The 16,940-nt window shown below is 31.1% G+C and overlaps 1 protein-coding gene across 1 annotated transcript; it reads right to left on the bottom strand.

The window, feature by feature from the left end:
* Positions 1-929: 929 nt before the first annotated feature.
* LOC121132610 (protein amalgam) lies at positions 930-14,713 on the bottom strand. Its single transcript, XM_040728037.2, has 7 exons — positions 14,470-14,713; positions 4,620-4,790; positions 3,818-4,045; positions 2,913-3,037; positions 2,699-2,849; positions 1,651-2,229; positions 930-1,423 (listed from the first exon to the last, which is right to left on the bottom strand). Exons 1-7 carry the CDS (start codon positions 14,519-14,521, stop codon positions 1,305-1,307), a joined length of 1,425 nt encoding a protein of 474 aa, XP_040583971.1. The 5' UTR covers positions 14,522-14,713; the 3' UTR covers positions 930-1,304.
* Positions 14,714-16,940: the final 2,227 nt, after the last annotated feature.

Genomic DNA, 16,940 nt, shown 5'->3' with positions numbered 1-16,940 from the left:
ATATTCTTTTTGTAACCGTACTGCGTGATTTCTTTATGATATAAGTGTCAAGATGGCCCATATGATTGATGGCAAGGTTATTTGATTGATTTTATAAACGTGGTATTTTTTTGTTTGTAGCTTTATTTGTATGATATAGTAGACAAGACCGCCGTGGCATATACAGGGTGTGCAAGCTATATATGGTGTCACTTTGACATGCTCTATTGGGCAAAACCAGGCACTAAGACAGCTGATTTTTTTTAAATAGCCTGTTTTAATTTGCACCATTTGAAAAAAAAGTAGGATCGATTAACGAATTCGTTGTCCCAAATATTTGTAAAAGGCACGGAGCCCTCCTTGGAAAACGACAACACAACAATTGCTCGAACTCTGATCCTCAGTGAAACGTTCGTTTGCAAGGTTAGGAGGGAATTTGAGGTTTTAAATGTGATTTTGAGGCAACAACAATACTCAAAAAGTCTCAAATGGTTTCAAGAAAATTTAGACAACTTCATCTCGCCGGACTTTTGGGCTCGCCGAATATGAATCTGATGTTTTTTTGTGTGTATGGGTTGCAATCGAGTGACAAACCACCCGAACACCTGCAACGCAAAAAAGACAAACTTATCAGTCGGGTAAAGAAGGAGTTCCAAGATTTTCCAAGGGACCAACTGGAGAAGACATTTTCTCGCTTTTGGCCTCGTATAGGGACTCTAATTGAGACTGGAGGTGATTTTATTGAATAGAATAAATTAAATACCATGTAGCTATTAGAATCTGTTTTTTTTATTTTTATGTAAGATAACTGCTTGGAGAGAAAATAGCATTTAAAAAAAAAAAGAAATCATTTTTGCGACACAACTAACTTGAGCACCCTGTATATTGCATAAACAGTTTAGTCGTGCGTTAGGTAGTACATGTTTTTTGTTGTTGAAAAAAAACAAGGATTTATTTGTTCATATGAAAGTATTATGAATGTATTTATACAATAAAATGACAATAGTTCAGAATGAAAGGATTCTCATATTAAATGTATATCCAGACAACATTCAGCTCTTCTGCGGTGTCGGTGGTCCTGATCCTCAATGAAAAACAAGAGTGGACACAGTGGGATTAGCCAGAGATCATTTAGTGAAATAATAGAAATTAATTACTTTATCGAATATAAATGTATAATATATGTAAGACAACTGAACAATGAATATAAATCATAAACTAAATTGAGGTATAAAAACACAAAACATGATCAGTCTTTTTTTGTATGAGGAAATAATATGATGATATGATATTACGGAATTGGTGTGCTGCTTTGTTTGTACGTTCTAGAGAAGATTTAAAAAGATACGAATGGATATATATACAAATAGGATTATATTATGGGTTGACTGTGAGAGGATTTGGAAGCCGCTGCTCGTTCCCGTCGAGGGTTGATGTTTTGGACCTAAAGAGACACATAAAAAAAAGAGAAGGGTAACGATTAAAATGTTTGAAATATGCTAATCTCTTATCTATGTAATTCGTTACAGTCACAATAATATGCTAATTCGGATGACAAAGAGTTGACAAATAATGAGTTCATCATCATCTGCACTTTGAAAAATGTCTTTCGCCTCCGTTTATTTAAATTTGATGCTACAACCATGAATATAAAAATAGATAGGAACTCACCAGCTCCCTTTGTGGCAAACACAAAAGGCTCACTAAATTCCGAATAGCCATAGTCGTTTTTACTAGCTATGCGTGCAATATATCGAGTGGCAGAGCGTAAATTATCCAAGACATGACTTCCCGAATAATAATTATCACCATGATCAGTAGCCTCGACTTGGATTTCACTCCAATCCTCAAAGTCCTCTTGATGGTATTGAAGCTTAAAGGCTGTGATGTTCGAGATGCTCTCACTAACCCATTCCATTGAGAATCTATTCTTTTCTAAGCCCTCAGGGTCTGACTTAACCTTTGCTGGCGCAGCTTTTCCTGAAACTGTAGTTTTTTCCTCATCAAAACCAAATTCGTTTTCCGCTTGGCAAGTGTAGACTCCGAAAGTAGAATGAGTAATTCCTGGAAGGAGAAGGGTGTGTCGATTGCCACGATCAGAAACGATGCCTTCTCCTTCTTTGAGGGGTGTCCCATTTTTGAGCCATTTTACGGAGGCTTTTGGAGAAGCATGGACAAGACATACGACCTCTGTTTCATCATTGGATCGCGTGTGAATGTAGGTTTGATCTGTTTCAATGCTTGGCTTGTCTGGTGAAAATAGAAATTTTTATTGTAATAAGAACATTTTGTGAATATGTTAATGTTGTAAATCGTAAGCATTTTCGATAAATAAAATAAAAAAACGAAAATTGAGATGGTCACCTTGACACTTTGAAGAATATTGGAGAGGAAAGCAACTTAACTGTCATGACTTTTTATTACATGAGCTGCAGTTACTTTTAAGATGAAGGGAAAAAACAGAACCGCTACTCCTTATCAAGCAAAGATAAGGAGAAATTACACTGTTTTCGAATCTCAATTCTACTCCGAGTCGAACAGGAACTTACATTTATAACTCTCTGACAAATTATCATTCATGACTACACTTTATACTTATTCTCCCCCAAGAATAAAAGAATAATGATAACACCTTAGGAAAATGAAAAATACTCTTCAGGTTGCCAACAAGAACCAAAAAATGTTTAGGATTTACAGCCCTGAATATATTTTCACTTACGATGAACGTTGAGTGTAATTTGAGCAGTTGCAGGAGCACCAAAGCCATTATCCGCGGCACAAATGTAAATTCCGGAATGATGTCTTGTAGATTCTTTAAAGGTTAATGACAAGCCATTCAGTTCTTCCTCTCCACTTGGTAATTTTCGTTCCTATGGTTAATTCAGTATATTAAACGAGTCCGTATTTAGATAATGTCACATTAAAGAGCTTACTTTTCGTCTCCATGTCATTTTCGGAGGTGGATTTCCTTTCATCATCTCACAGGACAGAGTTGCTGCTTCGCCTTCTTTAACAATGAGTAACCCATTGGAAGGAATTGGACGTATTTTTGGGGCAACTTTAAGTAAATAAATAAAAAAGTTCACATAAGAAGTTTTTATTCTTAATTGAAAAATCTATCATTTTTGTTGTATATAATAGAAATAAAATAGAGGAATAAAACAGACCAACTTAATTATAGGAAGGAAATCCTATACAAGTATAATTATGGATTGGAAAAAACTGCTACAAATGGACTATTATTGGCGAGCCTTTCTCCAACAAATTTTTCCCTATCATAATGATAAATGACCTCAATTTTCTTAGCCATTAAGAGATTTTATGAACATATATATACATTTAGATTTATCTTATTTAAAATGAACATCTTACAAGCGAGAAATGTGTCTTATGCTCAGTATAATATGTAATGCTATTAGATCTTCCCTTTCTCGATAATAAGATTTATCTCTAATCTAAAAGATATTAACTATAATTAATCATTGAAATATTACTCTGCATTTGAAAGGAAAATGATAATATTTGTATTGCTATTTCAATATTGAAACCCAGTCACTTGATGGAAAGTTTGGTCATGTAAGATCACAAAAATAGAATTGTCGTCTTAGAAATGTCGGAATAACAAATAAAATAAAAAGGGGGCTGAATTGTGGAAATAATGACTAAAGCGTGTCCTCAACAATTGGTCTTCATCGTGAGAAAAACGTCCACTGTTGGGGATGTATTTTTTTAATTAAAGAATAACAAATACTGCGGAAGCCTTCTTCTCCTCTCATCATCCCAAAAACAAATAAATAAATAACCAAAAATAATAATAACACAGTTTTGAGTTGCGTACCTCTTATCTTCACAGTATGTTTTAGAACCGTGGGTTTGTAGGCAGAGATTTGACATCTATATTCACCAGCATCTGATTCCTCAGAGAGGGAAATAATGAGTGTATTTCCTCCTCGCCCTTTTGGAGCCTGATCTAATTTGATTCGTGTATCTTTACGATCAATGACTTGATTTTCCACAGCCACGATGTGATTACCTGGCTCCTTTTTCCAAATAACTGCGAAACCCTCTATAAAAACAAAACAAAAGTAAATAATTATCATTAAATTATTATGGTTAGATATTTAAAAATTATAGTAACATTGGGGTACAGTGCATATTTAAAACTATACAAAAGGAAATTGGAATTTAAACCCGTATATTTGCAGAGTCATAAAGTAATAACAGACATAACTCGCCAATGAATAAACACTCCTGAAAGATCTAAAAGAAAGTAAACTTAAAAAAAGAAAAAAAAGAAGGAAGTTGGTATTTCAAAATATCATCAAATTTGGGGGCCCTTTTCTTTCCTTTTTATAAAAATTTAACTTTGATTTTTTATAGAAACAGTATTTGGAATCCTCGTTAATTTTAGGAAATAAGCTTGGAAATACATACGGGCAGGCCCCTAGTTCTGAGGTTAACGCGGAGATATGCAAGTTACCCGATGCCCCAAAACCGGACATGGCTAGCCCACTCCCCAAACAAAAATCCCACAAACCCCCTTTTAAATGTCCTTAACAACATTTACTAATATTTTTAGTAGAAAAAGTATCGTGGTGGAACGCTACATTGAATTAAATATTTCAAAATCGAATACTTACGAGCATGTAAATCAATTAAACATGGTAATTTGATAGTTTCGCCCTCATTAACCATTAAGTCAAGTTGTTCTGAAATGAATTTTGGTGTTTTATGCACGACCTTATCGTGTTCACCAGAGTAGTCGTCATCATTGTAGTACTCATCGGAGTAGTAATCCTGCGTTGGAATCCCTAAGAAAAAAAATAAAAAAAATAAATCCACACGTTTAAGGGCATTTAGTTTCGAAAGGGCTCATCTGCAAATGTTTTTTCAGCTGAGACTCTTCAAAAAAAAAAAAAGAAGATATTTTGTATTTATCTAAAGAGATAATCCTTTTAGACCCACCAATATTGTTTTATTTAGTAGTTAAAAAAAAATAGTTTTAACTCATTACAAAGTGTCTTTATGATCAAATTATACACGTCTCTAGCTCTATATATCTATTGTATATAAATTATATTCTAAAATGACATGGTTGCAAGCAACCTATAACAACAGACTGTAGATATGTACGTATGTATTGAGTATGATTTGACATGGTTGCATCGGTCAAAAAGACTCCCCCTTAATAAACCATCTGCCATAATCTAGAAGGAGTAGCTAGTCGTCATTAACTAATTTCTATTGATACATTATTTTATTTTTATTTTTCACCCCACCCTCAGCTGCATTCTCTATGTATTGAGTAAATGTGGAGAAAAAGAAGATTTCATTGTATTTGCTTAAATAGTTACTTTTGTATATAAATAAAATAAAAAAAGGATTTAAATTTTGTTAAATATGTTACAAAAAGAGTATTGTATGAACATATTTAATCTCTATCCGGATTTGATGGGCTGTATGTATGCATGTAGCATATTTTTTATAATCATGCCTGAATCTATTTATGTATCTCTATTGATGGAAGCAAGTACAGAATAAAAATCATAAATACATCGATGTTTTGGGGTTCGGTATAGAAATTCTACACCAATGTGAGATCCAACTAATTCGGTTCTTTAATGAAGTTTAATTTAGATTGGTCACAGAAACAACTTGATCTAGATCAGTGACATATACAAATTTGGTCTGGACTTTATTGGTATTATTTAAATGATACTTACTATGACGTCATGCGCGGGTATGTAATTAGGGAACATCGGTACAATGACGTCATAGAACGTTTAGAGTGTTTTATATATCACAACTCGTTTTGGAGCAAATAGCTCAGTGAAAAACACACTCAGTAGAAATTATTCTATTGAACCCTCATGTGCAAATGTTTGATTCACGGTCACTCATAGAGAAGCAACGTTATATTATTTGTGTTTATGGACTTCAATGACAGTTCTTAAATTGAAGGAACACCAAAAAAACTTGATGTGAAAAAATGGGTTTATAGATGAGTGGGATAGAAAAAATGGGTCCATTATTTGTGCAGTAACTACTAAAGGGACATTTCCGGCCAAAATAATGAGTGTGCCCCTTCATAACCATAGTCTAAACATAAATAAAAAAATCCTACATAATTTAGCTTGATTCTAAATTATGGGGCTTAATAATCATTTATAAAATCATTTCAATTTTTTTTTTTTTTTGCTTTATTTTTATCCATATATTCAAGTATATATGGATAAAAACACTCAAAAAAATGTGTTTTTCCCCATATATAGTAAAATTTTCTAAGAATGCATTGATGACATATACACTAATGCTACATTTTTAGATGCAACCTAACTAGTTGCATCTAAATAAACCATGTGCCATTAACTTTTTTCGTATATAAAAGTAGACTCATGTCTATAAAAATAGGTAAGAATATATAATTTTTTTAACTTCATAACAGAATTATAGAAGTTAGAGTGAGTGCCCAGGCGCGTCCGTAAGATGTAGACTGGAAGGCCTGTAGCCCCCAAAAAAAAAAAAAATTCAAATTATTTTTCAAAAAATTTAATTTTCTGTAAAAAACTATGGATTTTTGAATTATTTTTGAGGAAAAAATTAATATTTAAAATTTTTTTAGAAAAGAATTAATATTTAGAATATTTTTTCACAAAAATTTATATTTGAAATGAAATTTAATTTGTGAAATGTTTTCTGAAAAACTGTGGATTTGTGAAATTTTTTTCAAAAAATTTAATTTATGGTAAATACCTGGGAATTTTTGATTTTTTTTTCAAAAAAATAAATATTTGAAAAAAAACTCCAAAAACAAAGTCCCCCCCAAAAAAAAAAAAAAAATATATATATATATATGCATGTGGACGCCCCTGGTGTCTGTCCTGAATTGTATATCTACCGGTTCACAGTTTGAGATCCGTTCTTGACAAAAATATCCTTCCAAATCGGTGTGGAAAAAATTCGATTAGATCGAATTGGGGTTGGGGGAGGAGTAGGCTCGAACTTCTGAGTCTCAACACTAGTATGATTGTATGTAGTATATATAAATGTTTTGGCTCAAAGTAAAAAAGATATAAAAATGACCCACAGAGACATAAATTCATTTTCTATGTTAATGACGGAATACTTGTGTTGTTTTTCATGAACGGAACTCACGCCAGGTGGTGGTTGCATTAAGGAAATTCTATGAATAAATATGTATAATGTACATTATTTATATGAGTATAATAAATAAAAGAAATGAATAAACCTTGATCTTAATTAAGATAGAAGATTCTTTGGCATTCCGTTCCTGTACAGCCTATGAATGAATAACATTATTATTATATTTATCTGCATCCTCGTATTATACATTTATTAGATCATTTTGCCAAGTATTAGAGAAACAACAGGGAACTATTTCTTAAATGTTTGTATATTATTTGATTGTATATACAGGGTAAGGATTTTAAATTCAAAAAAAGTTTATGAAAATGTCCTCATCGGATTCGGCTTACAAAACTTTATAAATAAATACAAAATCCTTGATATGTGCTCCGAGTACGAACACCTTCTGGCCATTATAATGTACCTCCGTGCTGGCTGCTCATCCGAGGCGATTATTGCGTTTACAAAGCGGCCAAAATCAACTGTTTACGATATTGCCAAGGCTTTTCATGAGTCTGATGGGTCGGAAACACACACAAGGAAGACTCATGATCCTTCTGATAGCAAAAAACGCATTCCTGGTGTAAGGAAATGGGACTTCCTAGCTACCAGATATGCACCCCTTGGACTTCTGTCAGGGACGTCTGCAGGGGGGGGGAGGGGTTAAAAAAAATTTAAGGATTTATTTTCTAAAATAAAGGTAATTCGCTCAAATGATGCTGTGGAGCAAAAGTTTTAAATTTTTATAAAAAATTGAATCCCTCCTCTCTTATAAAAAAATATAAGCCTGCAGACGCCCCTGACTATATAATAGGCGTCCTAAAAAGAAAGTCCAAAAAAGGTGCGCATAACACTGTTGACTCCTTGTAGGCTTCCATTCTTGAGGCAGTGGCCAACATGGAAAAGGAGTTCCTCATCAAGTTCTGTACAAAGTTCATGTCCAGATTGGAGGCTGTGGTTGAAGCTGCTGGATGTGGTTGGTTAGAGTGCTTGACTTCACTCCTATGGATCCCGCCATATAAGAACAAACGATTTGTAAATGGCTGAATTAATTTTGGGAAATAAATAGTAAATTATATTATTCTTAAACTTTCCGTATTTAAAATCCCCACCCTGTATATGTAATTGACAGTTTGTGGAGTAGGGGAAGAATGAAATCATCTTTGTCAATCATTTTCTACCTTTTCTATAATGACTGAGGGACTTGAACTTTTCCATAGTACATACATGTATGTATGAACATGTTATTCTCTAAGGAGAACACGTAATATTCTGCATGGAGTAACAAAGGAATGACACATTATTTATTTATTTGTTTATAACCTGGAAATAAAAGATCATCTTAATTGAATATTCACGTTTCCCTTTTTTCCCATTTCTCCTTTCTAATCCATGATGAAGAGCTATATGGAAAATAAGGCAACTACGTACATCCAGGCTAATAATTCGTTTCTACATATTACGTAGATTTTATGTAGAAGGGCGTTGCTAACTTTTATCATTTAAGGGGGGGGGAGCTGAGCTCCAAAAATTATGAAGGTCGTAATAAAATCACTAATGTAAATTGGTTTATTATATATCTATATATGGTAAAAATTTTGGGGAGCTTCAGAAACTTGTAAGGGGGCTTAAGCCCCCTCCTTCAAAAAAAGACTAGCAACACAACTAATTCTGTATGAGCTCACGCCAGTATGGACAAATCGTACAAGTTGCAATTCAAAAATAGGAAATGAATTATTTAGACTTCTTATTATGAAGAAAATGTCGTAATTAAACATTTTATGGAAGAATGTTCAATTAATTATGTATTTGTGCATTATTTCACATAAATATTACTAATTGAATAGTACTTTGTAATACACTATAGAGTTCAAAAGCCCACAAAATCTATATAGGAAAGTTTCTCTGTATGAACGTTTGAATTAAATTTTTGTTCTAAAAAATAACGACGTAGTCATGTTTATGAAATCTTGGAGTCGTTTTGCATGTACCATTCAGTGTTTATACATGGTTCAATTACTATTTCTATATTACTCCCTGATGTACATCACATTTTATTTTTTTGAGCTAAAAAATAACAATTTAGTCGTATTCATGAAAATTGGAAGCGTTTTTCATGTAGTATGGAGAGTGTGTACAGGAAGGACGGATTTTGTTTGTTTTTCTTATATAAAACAAAGAAAATACATATGTGAAATGGTTTAGCAACGAGCGTGTACAGTTAAAGTACAGTCAGTGAGCGCTCTAGAGACTAAAGTACATTTGGTTTTTTTAATTATTTTTTCTTCCCAATATTGCAAGAATAATAATAAGTATTGAGTAGCTAAGTGTGAATGTGCTCATGTAAAACAGGGAGTAACACTGAGGATTTCTTGGAAAGCTATCTTAAATAGAATTAAAGCAAAATGTGTCAATTAGCCAAGGCCTAATTACTCCAGGCAATGCGGGATAATACCGCTAGTACTTAATGAATTTGTAATTTTAATAGATTTAAATTTTATTATAACAACAATGTCTATTAGGTAATCATTATTAAAACGACGGATGTTGTAATTAAATGGTGTTGTAAGACGAAGAAACTACAACTTGTACAATCTGTTAGTAAATGTTTAAACTCGTATTTGTTTTTTTGGGTATGTTTACTAAAAATGTAGGAGAACGTTATTTTATAGATCTTTTTCAAAAATAATATCCACTATCTCAGTTGTCAGACATTCCATGGTTTTTTTGTTATTCTATTAATTTATGGAATACTACTTGACCCAAATGTTTTTTCTACTACAGCACAAGGAAACTTCAAAGAAAATTATGTGGTAATTTTAACCTCTAATTTTTCTATTATCATCTTTACTAATTTTCCTTTGCATACCTCACTTCCGTTAATCATGGAAATTTTCTATAATAATTTTACACATAGAAACCTTTGATTTTAACACAAAATGATCAGATAACTTTGGAAATCCGACTCGACTTACGTGGCTTTTACAAACAAAAAATAGTTGAAGCTTCAGTCACATGACGTGAGTTGCTGGTGTTGTTATTATAATTGTATAACTGTACTTCAAGCTTTTGCTGTATTTCCGATGTTTGTTTTTTTTCAGGTTTTTTTTTTTTGCGGTTTTATGTACTGTTTATTATCAAATATGTTCAGGGCCGGACCATAAAGTGGTTGTTATTTTAACTGTTTTAAAGATTGTTTCTTGTTTAAATTAGATTATATAACTTTGAAGGTTATTCTACGAAATTTTTGTGAAAAAAAAGATGATATTAGAGTAAAACTTGATGGTTGAGAATGGACTAAACCGTTTTCAGTTGTTTTTTATAGATAAATTAGTCCGGAACTCAACTTGACTGCAAGTATACTCGACGCTCCTTTCTCAATAAACTAGCGTTGAGCTCTGAAGTTGTTCTACTGTATACCCAGTAAAAAGCTTATTTAAATTAATTTAGATATCGACAAAATTAGCAAATTATATGAATATCTAAAATATATAACATTTTCTCATGCTAGTATATTTATAGGACAAAAAAAAAGTTGGATCCTAGTATAATTTTATTACATTTAAAAAAAAAGGAACAAGTTTTGCTTTCCTTCAAAACAAAATGCATATAGTAACTATTTTTTCTCAAATATGATTTTTAAATCATATGTCTGTTTATTATTGTAAACATATATTAATGAATATAATATGATTATTCGCAAATATTAAAATGAAACAGATTCAGAACTTTGTGTATAAAATGTTAAAGTGAACATTGATATTTATATAAATCATTGATTTATGAATAGAACTATTCATAAAATACTTATATGATATGTTTAAATATTACTCATAGGTATGTTTTGTACAAGTTGTAACTTGTATTAGCAAAATTTACAAGTTGCAATCTCTTCGTTTTAAAAGTACTTATTTAATTATCAAAGTAGTCATTTTAACTACTAATAGATGTTAACCGTATCATTTTGATCTATTTAATTTACATCGTTACAGTGAGCATTTGAGCTTTAAAATGCTCCACATAATACTTATTAATTATTATTTTTCATCAAAAAAGTCCAAAATTACACGACCGTTTAGCACGGTGTTACCTCAGTCACACAAACCTTTTGTTGTCAGTTGTAGACGTTTTTGCTTCTGTTTACCTTATCAATGATCTATACGTTGATTGGTTGAATTTGAATTCGCTTTTGTTAAGCTGTGAATAATTCTTTACAATAATGATTAAAAAATCATTTTATTGTTGGTAAGAATGTTCTAAATACCAACTGATTTGGGGTATTATTTTATGTTTCTTCTTGAAAATAAGACTGTGGGGTGCAATAAAGGTAAGTATATTCAATTATTGCATTATTCTGAAATTTTGTCATATCATTTTTTTAGCAAGAACTTGTCCAATTTGCTTTTCAAACGGTAATAAAATAAGTTTTATAAACCCAAAAAGTTTTAATATTTTGTTGCATAATGATCGTACACACTTATAAATAAAGGTTTGAAAATTATATCAGATAGGTGATGTCCCTCAATGTCCATACTCTGAAAAAACCCGAAAATCGGTAAATTACTACCTAGTAGTTCTTCGATTTTTTCGTTTCTCTTTAAATTACTTTTCATTGAGAGGTTTTACACGGATAAGTATACTATATAAAAAGATGAACAAATTAAATTAAAACATATCTTATGCTATAACTGTTGGTAGTTAGTGAAAAGATAATCATTTATTGGCAATTGCATAAAAGTCTTAAGATTTAGTTTTCCCTGAATAAATCTGGTTCCAAGTACACAATTCGTACAAACGACACTAATTTAAATTTATGGCATAACATATAATCTAATCCAGTAGTTTTATATATCAATTGTGGGGTTATTTGTGTTGAAAGAATTTGCAAATTTAAAAAATTAAAAATAAAAGGGGAAAAAAATCATTTTTTATGTGTTAGAAATTGAAGAAAGTTTTTATTTTCATGATTTGCATCAATGAAAACTCGGGAGCTAAATTTCAATTACTTACGTTTTATATAATATTATGTCAAACTATTTTTTGGTAATATTTATTTTCGGGGGCAAACGCATGACAGCAACTGATTGTATTTCCAAGATTTTTTTTTCTTGTCTCTAAAATAGAACCACGCCCACCCAATTACTACTTTTACAGCTTGATTGCCAAAATATGTTGCCACACCCTGTAGAAGAAACAACTTGAACATAGCGTATTTATTTGACCTTTTTCATAAAAAGGTTTTAGCTATATATTATCTAGGGTGCAATTTGTATCGAAACTTTTATTTTGAGAGTATTATGGAATGAAAGTGACTCTTTTTTACTCTCATTATAAATGAAGGACATTTTGGACATATATATGTATATCTAATGAGTAACAATGACAAAAAAAAAGACGATCATTATCAAGGAAACGTATACAAATGAAGTGTTTACTTTTGGCAATGAGTGTTATTAACATAAATACATACACAAAAAGAGGTCAGGCCTCCAGATAATTTGATGTAGATCATTACTCACTATCACAAATATCCATACGTAATATGAGTCAAAAAGCTAGATACTAGTAATTAACTATAATACTTTTAGTTATTCATAATCAAAATATAATAAAAGAACTAACATGTGCCTGTCAGCACCAAATCAAGCTAGAATAATTCTTAACCTAAAAACCCGTCTCAATTACATTTAATTTCTTCGATGAACTCTCTCAAATTCCCATCAACAAATTATTCTAATTAATCCTTTAGAAGCGTTGTAAATTGCGCTTAAAGTATCAAAAACAGATCTTTACATTAAATGAGTAGGCAATTGATAGATTTCTTTTGAAAGACCATATTATCGCTTCTAAATAAACTTTCATAAATAAAATGAAGGCTCTAACCATTATTTAATCATTTGGTCAATCACTACACATCTCCGAAATTTGAATAAACAACCTATAATAAGCAAAAATGTATGTAGGAAAAGATGGGGGTATGTTTCTATGATGTTACAATACATTTTTATTCAAGGTTTTTTTATATTAACATATTTAATTATGAGTATAGAGTGATTTGTCCTCTTTAAGAGGAAATTAGTTTTGTTTTTGTGTTTTTAACTTTGGTAGATCGAAAGTTAAATAAATTCCTATTGTATCTATTATCTTAATGTATACTTAATTGGGGGATGATTTATTATAGTTTACATTAGTTAAACTGTATTAGAAAGTTTAACTACCTTTAAAAAGATAGAAACCCAGACTTTTTTTGCCAAAAAACAACAACTTAAAAAACTATAAATTTCTTTCAAATTGATGGATAGTATTTATACGACCATTCTCTAAAACACTACTAAATATTTTAGCTCCACAAATATGCAATCCTCAAATGATAGAGGGAAAGAGAAAAGTAAAGAAACTCTTCTTTTACAAATTTCCTATAAAGTCCCTCTACATATTTGTATAATTGAGTCACTGAATTTAGAGTAATACTAATGTGATGAATCATTACTTATAGGGGATATTATTTCGAAAAAATACAAATTCTTAAAGGATATAGTACATAAAAAACCATATGTACATGATATATACATATATATATAATCCAGAAGCAAGGGTTCATTTCCTTGGTTCTCATAGAGAAAGGCATATAAATTAGATCATTAACTTTTATAGGAGAGAAATACGCAAATATAGGTAGCTACTAGTCTGAAAATCCTAGACTTGTCCAAGAGCCATATAATTTATGTAACATGGAACTAATGGAGTCCAAACAGGGTCTAAATTGGTTTTATGATAAAAATTGATCTCTACATAAAAAAAAACAACTCTTGAATGGTACAACGAGGAAAAAAAGTTCTTTTTGTAAAAGAAATTTAATAAAATTACATTTTTGTGTACAAAAAACAAATTTGGTATATATTTACTTTTTGAAATAGTTATTTTATATCTGATGGTCCACCATTTAAATTTTCCAGTCTATAACTGAAGCTTTTATCCAAGGTTTCAGACGGGTCTAGTACAATCCCTTAAGACCGGGCTTGAACCGTTTATCCACTACTGGTGTTGGGTTTCTGTCTTAAAATACTATAACAGTCTGAGACCGTTCAATTTTGGTAACAGATTTGGTTGGGAACGTGGAGTTAATATATTTTTTTCTTAAAAAAATTTGTAGAAAAAAATGAGTTTTTGTATAGGCGAAAACAAAATCGGTCTACGATTTGAAAAAACCAAAAAAAAAACCCTAATTAAGACCAAACTAAAGTTACGGTGGATTCGGTCTTGGACCAAATACTAACCCTGGAAGCTTCAAATAATGTATGTATGTACTATATGTATTTTTAAATGACTCATTCGTTCTCTTACCTTGCGTTAAACTAATGAAAAATAATAGATAAATTGTGTCAAGAAGTAACATTTTGGTGTGATTATTATTGTCTATTAATTTGATGATGAAGTGTCAATAGAGATATTACAGATGATAAAGCTTATTACTCTGATTATTATGGATAGGTATATTAAAAAAATAGTAAGCACTCAGCACTTTGCAGCACACGTCTGTTCAGTAAGGTTTTTTATACTATACAGAAAAAAAAGGAAATGTAGAAATGAAATGAAATGATGGGGAAAATTACGGGAAAAAAAGGGAAAGAAGGGCGCGCGCGAATTCCAAGACGGAAGAACATTGTTACACTATTATTATGTTTATAATACACCACACATGTGTGGCTCGTCAACACAAAAACAAGCTAGAATGATTCTTCTATGGATTATATTTCGTTGACTCAGTAAGTGGACATCATACTAACTGGCAAAACTTAAAAAAATAAAGTTTCATACATTTTGACCCCCGGAATGTATTTGTAAGGTGAGGGAAGCAAATTTTATAATGATGACATCAGATGGGGATTTTCAATTTGAAGGGGGAGGGTCGTTGGACTTATTTGTCAATTTTAATTTTTATTATCAATTCCAAATTTTGACAAATATTTTTTTCACAAACACAAGCTGCTTCTCATACTTAAATTTTTCAAAAGAGACTAAATTTGAACGAATAACTTTTTTTTTATTGAAAATGATGACGATTTGAATTTATTCATATTGCTTTAAATATCTACAAAAGTGAGGGGCAATGGCCCCTTTGCTTCCGGCACTCCTACCATAGATGGAAATCATGATTCAGCAATTATTATTATTTTTTTTTTGTAAAAAATCAATATTTTTCCATATTTCAGAAGCTACAATATCCTAATTGTAAAGCGCCACAAATCTATTTAATGCAAAAACCATGCTATCTGCCTTTATCAGTCCTCTCTACAATACATTCTTGATTCAATCAGAGAAATTTTGACTATTAGCTGCAAGGGTGTGCAGTTTATTTTATTAATTTTTAACAAATATAACTAAACAATTACTTGAATAGCTACATGTACTAGTATACAATATTTATAGCTTCAAATGGAAACTTTATTATATAATCCCAACCCAATACCTCAGTTTAGTTGTAAATTTAAGATATTTACTATCCGGTAATACATTTTATAAATTTGGTATTTATAACACCCATAAATGATTAAAAAACTGACATTCTAGTAACTAAATGATGTTAATAATGATAGCAAAGTTTGAATCTCCTAGCTTCAATATTGACAAAGATATAGTCACGCTAATACTGAAAGTTAAATATCTCAGATCAAGCATGTCTTTCACGCCGTGTCAAGGATTTGTGTTCTTCGACAAATTATTATTGTCAATTTATATAGGTAAATTATTATGACAGCTGTTTGGGAGGGCAGCAAGAGGCTTTATCGGGGACAAAATAAGACTTTTAAGTCATGTAAATATAGCTAGACTCCTTGATTCTCAGACCTTATCCTGGAAATTTGAATAGTAAGCCTATAATTTACTCAAATATACCTGTGAAATATTGGGTTGTATTTGTATATTAAGTAAAATAAAGAATTGGGAGTTTCTCCTTTTTTTTCTACAAGATTGTTTTCATGTTGACGCACTCCAAAATAGGTAATATATTTTGATTTTTTTACATACATACCCTCTCTTCTTCATATTATTTTTTAAAAGTCAATTTCTTTGTAATTTCATTTCATGTGTATTAAGATTAACTCTGTACATTTACATGTATACAAGTATTTCTTGTTAAAAATGGTTTTGCCTACCTAATGATTAGTCATTCATTCCGTACATTTTACATATATAATATTATATGTAATAACAGTAAGGGGGAATAGGTTGGAAAAAAATAGTAGGGATTTTTTACAGTTCCTTTTAAAAAATATATGTATACCTATTTGTGAAAAAATTAATTAATTCCGTAGAAATAGGATTATTTTGTCAAATTTTTGGCCCATGGTATAAAGAGATGGGAACCAAAAATTGCAGAAGAATATAATTGCGATATTGTACTCGTTATTTTTAGTCAGAATATTTCATTGGCCACTAAAAGACAGCTCTCAATAAAATAAACAAGTTTTGTTTTACTTTAGCATAAAAATGTTGGAACACCAATAAAAAAGGCAATATTTGTGGAATCTCCTCTGCGCCTTTTTTAGTCCCGAGAAGGCTTAAAAGGCCTTGGCATCTCCACCCGGACTGTCTACAATATCAATGAGTATATGGTAGCCCTCTACAGCTAAGGAAGAACAGGGAATGCCAGGGGAGGGAACACAGCTTCCTTGTCTCTTCGTCAAACCACTTCTGCACTAGAAATCAATCGAATTCTTATATGAAGAATTGACTATTTAAAAGAATAGAATAATAAATAGAAAAACTACATTCTCATATTTTTAAGTGAATCTTTAAAACTTGCTAGTTTACGC

Source organism: Lepeophtheirus salmonis, chromosome 2 (assembly GCF_016086655.4).
Source record: "Lepeophtheirus salmonis chromosome 2, UVic_Lsal_1.4, whole genome shotgun sequence".
NCBI classification, from domain to species: Eukaryota; Metazoa; Arthropoda; class Copepoda; order Siphonostomatoida; family Caligidae; genus Lepeophtheirus; species Lepeophtheirus salmonis.
This window is presented reverse-complemented; position numbering and strand designations above follow the sequence as displayed.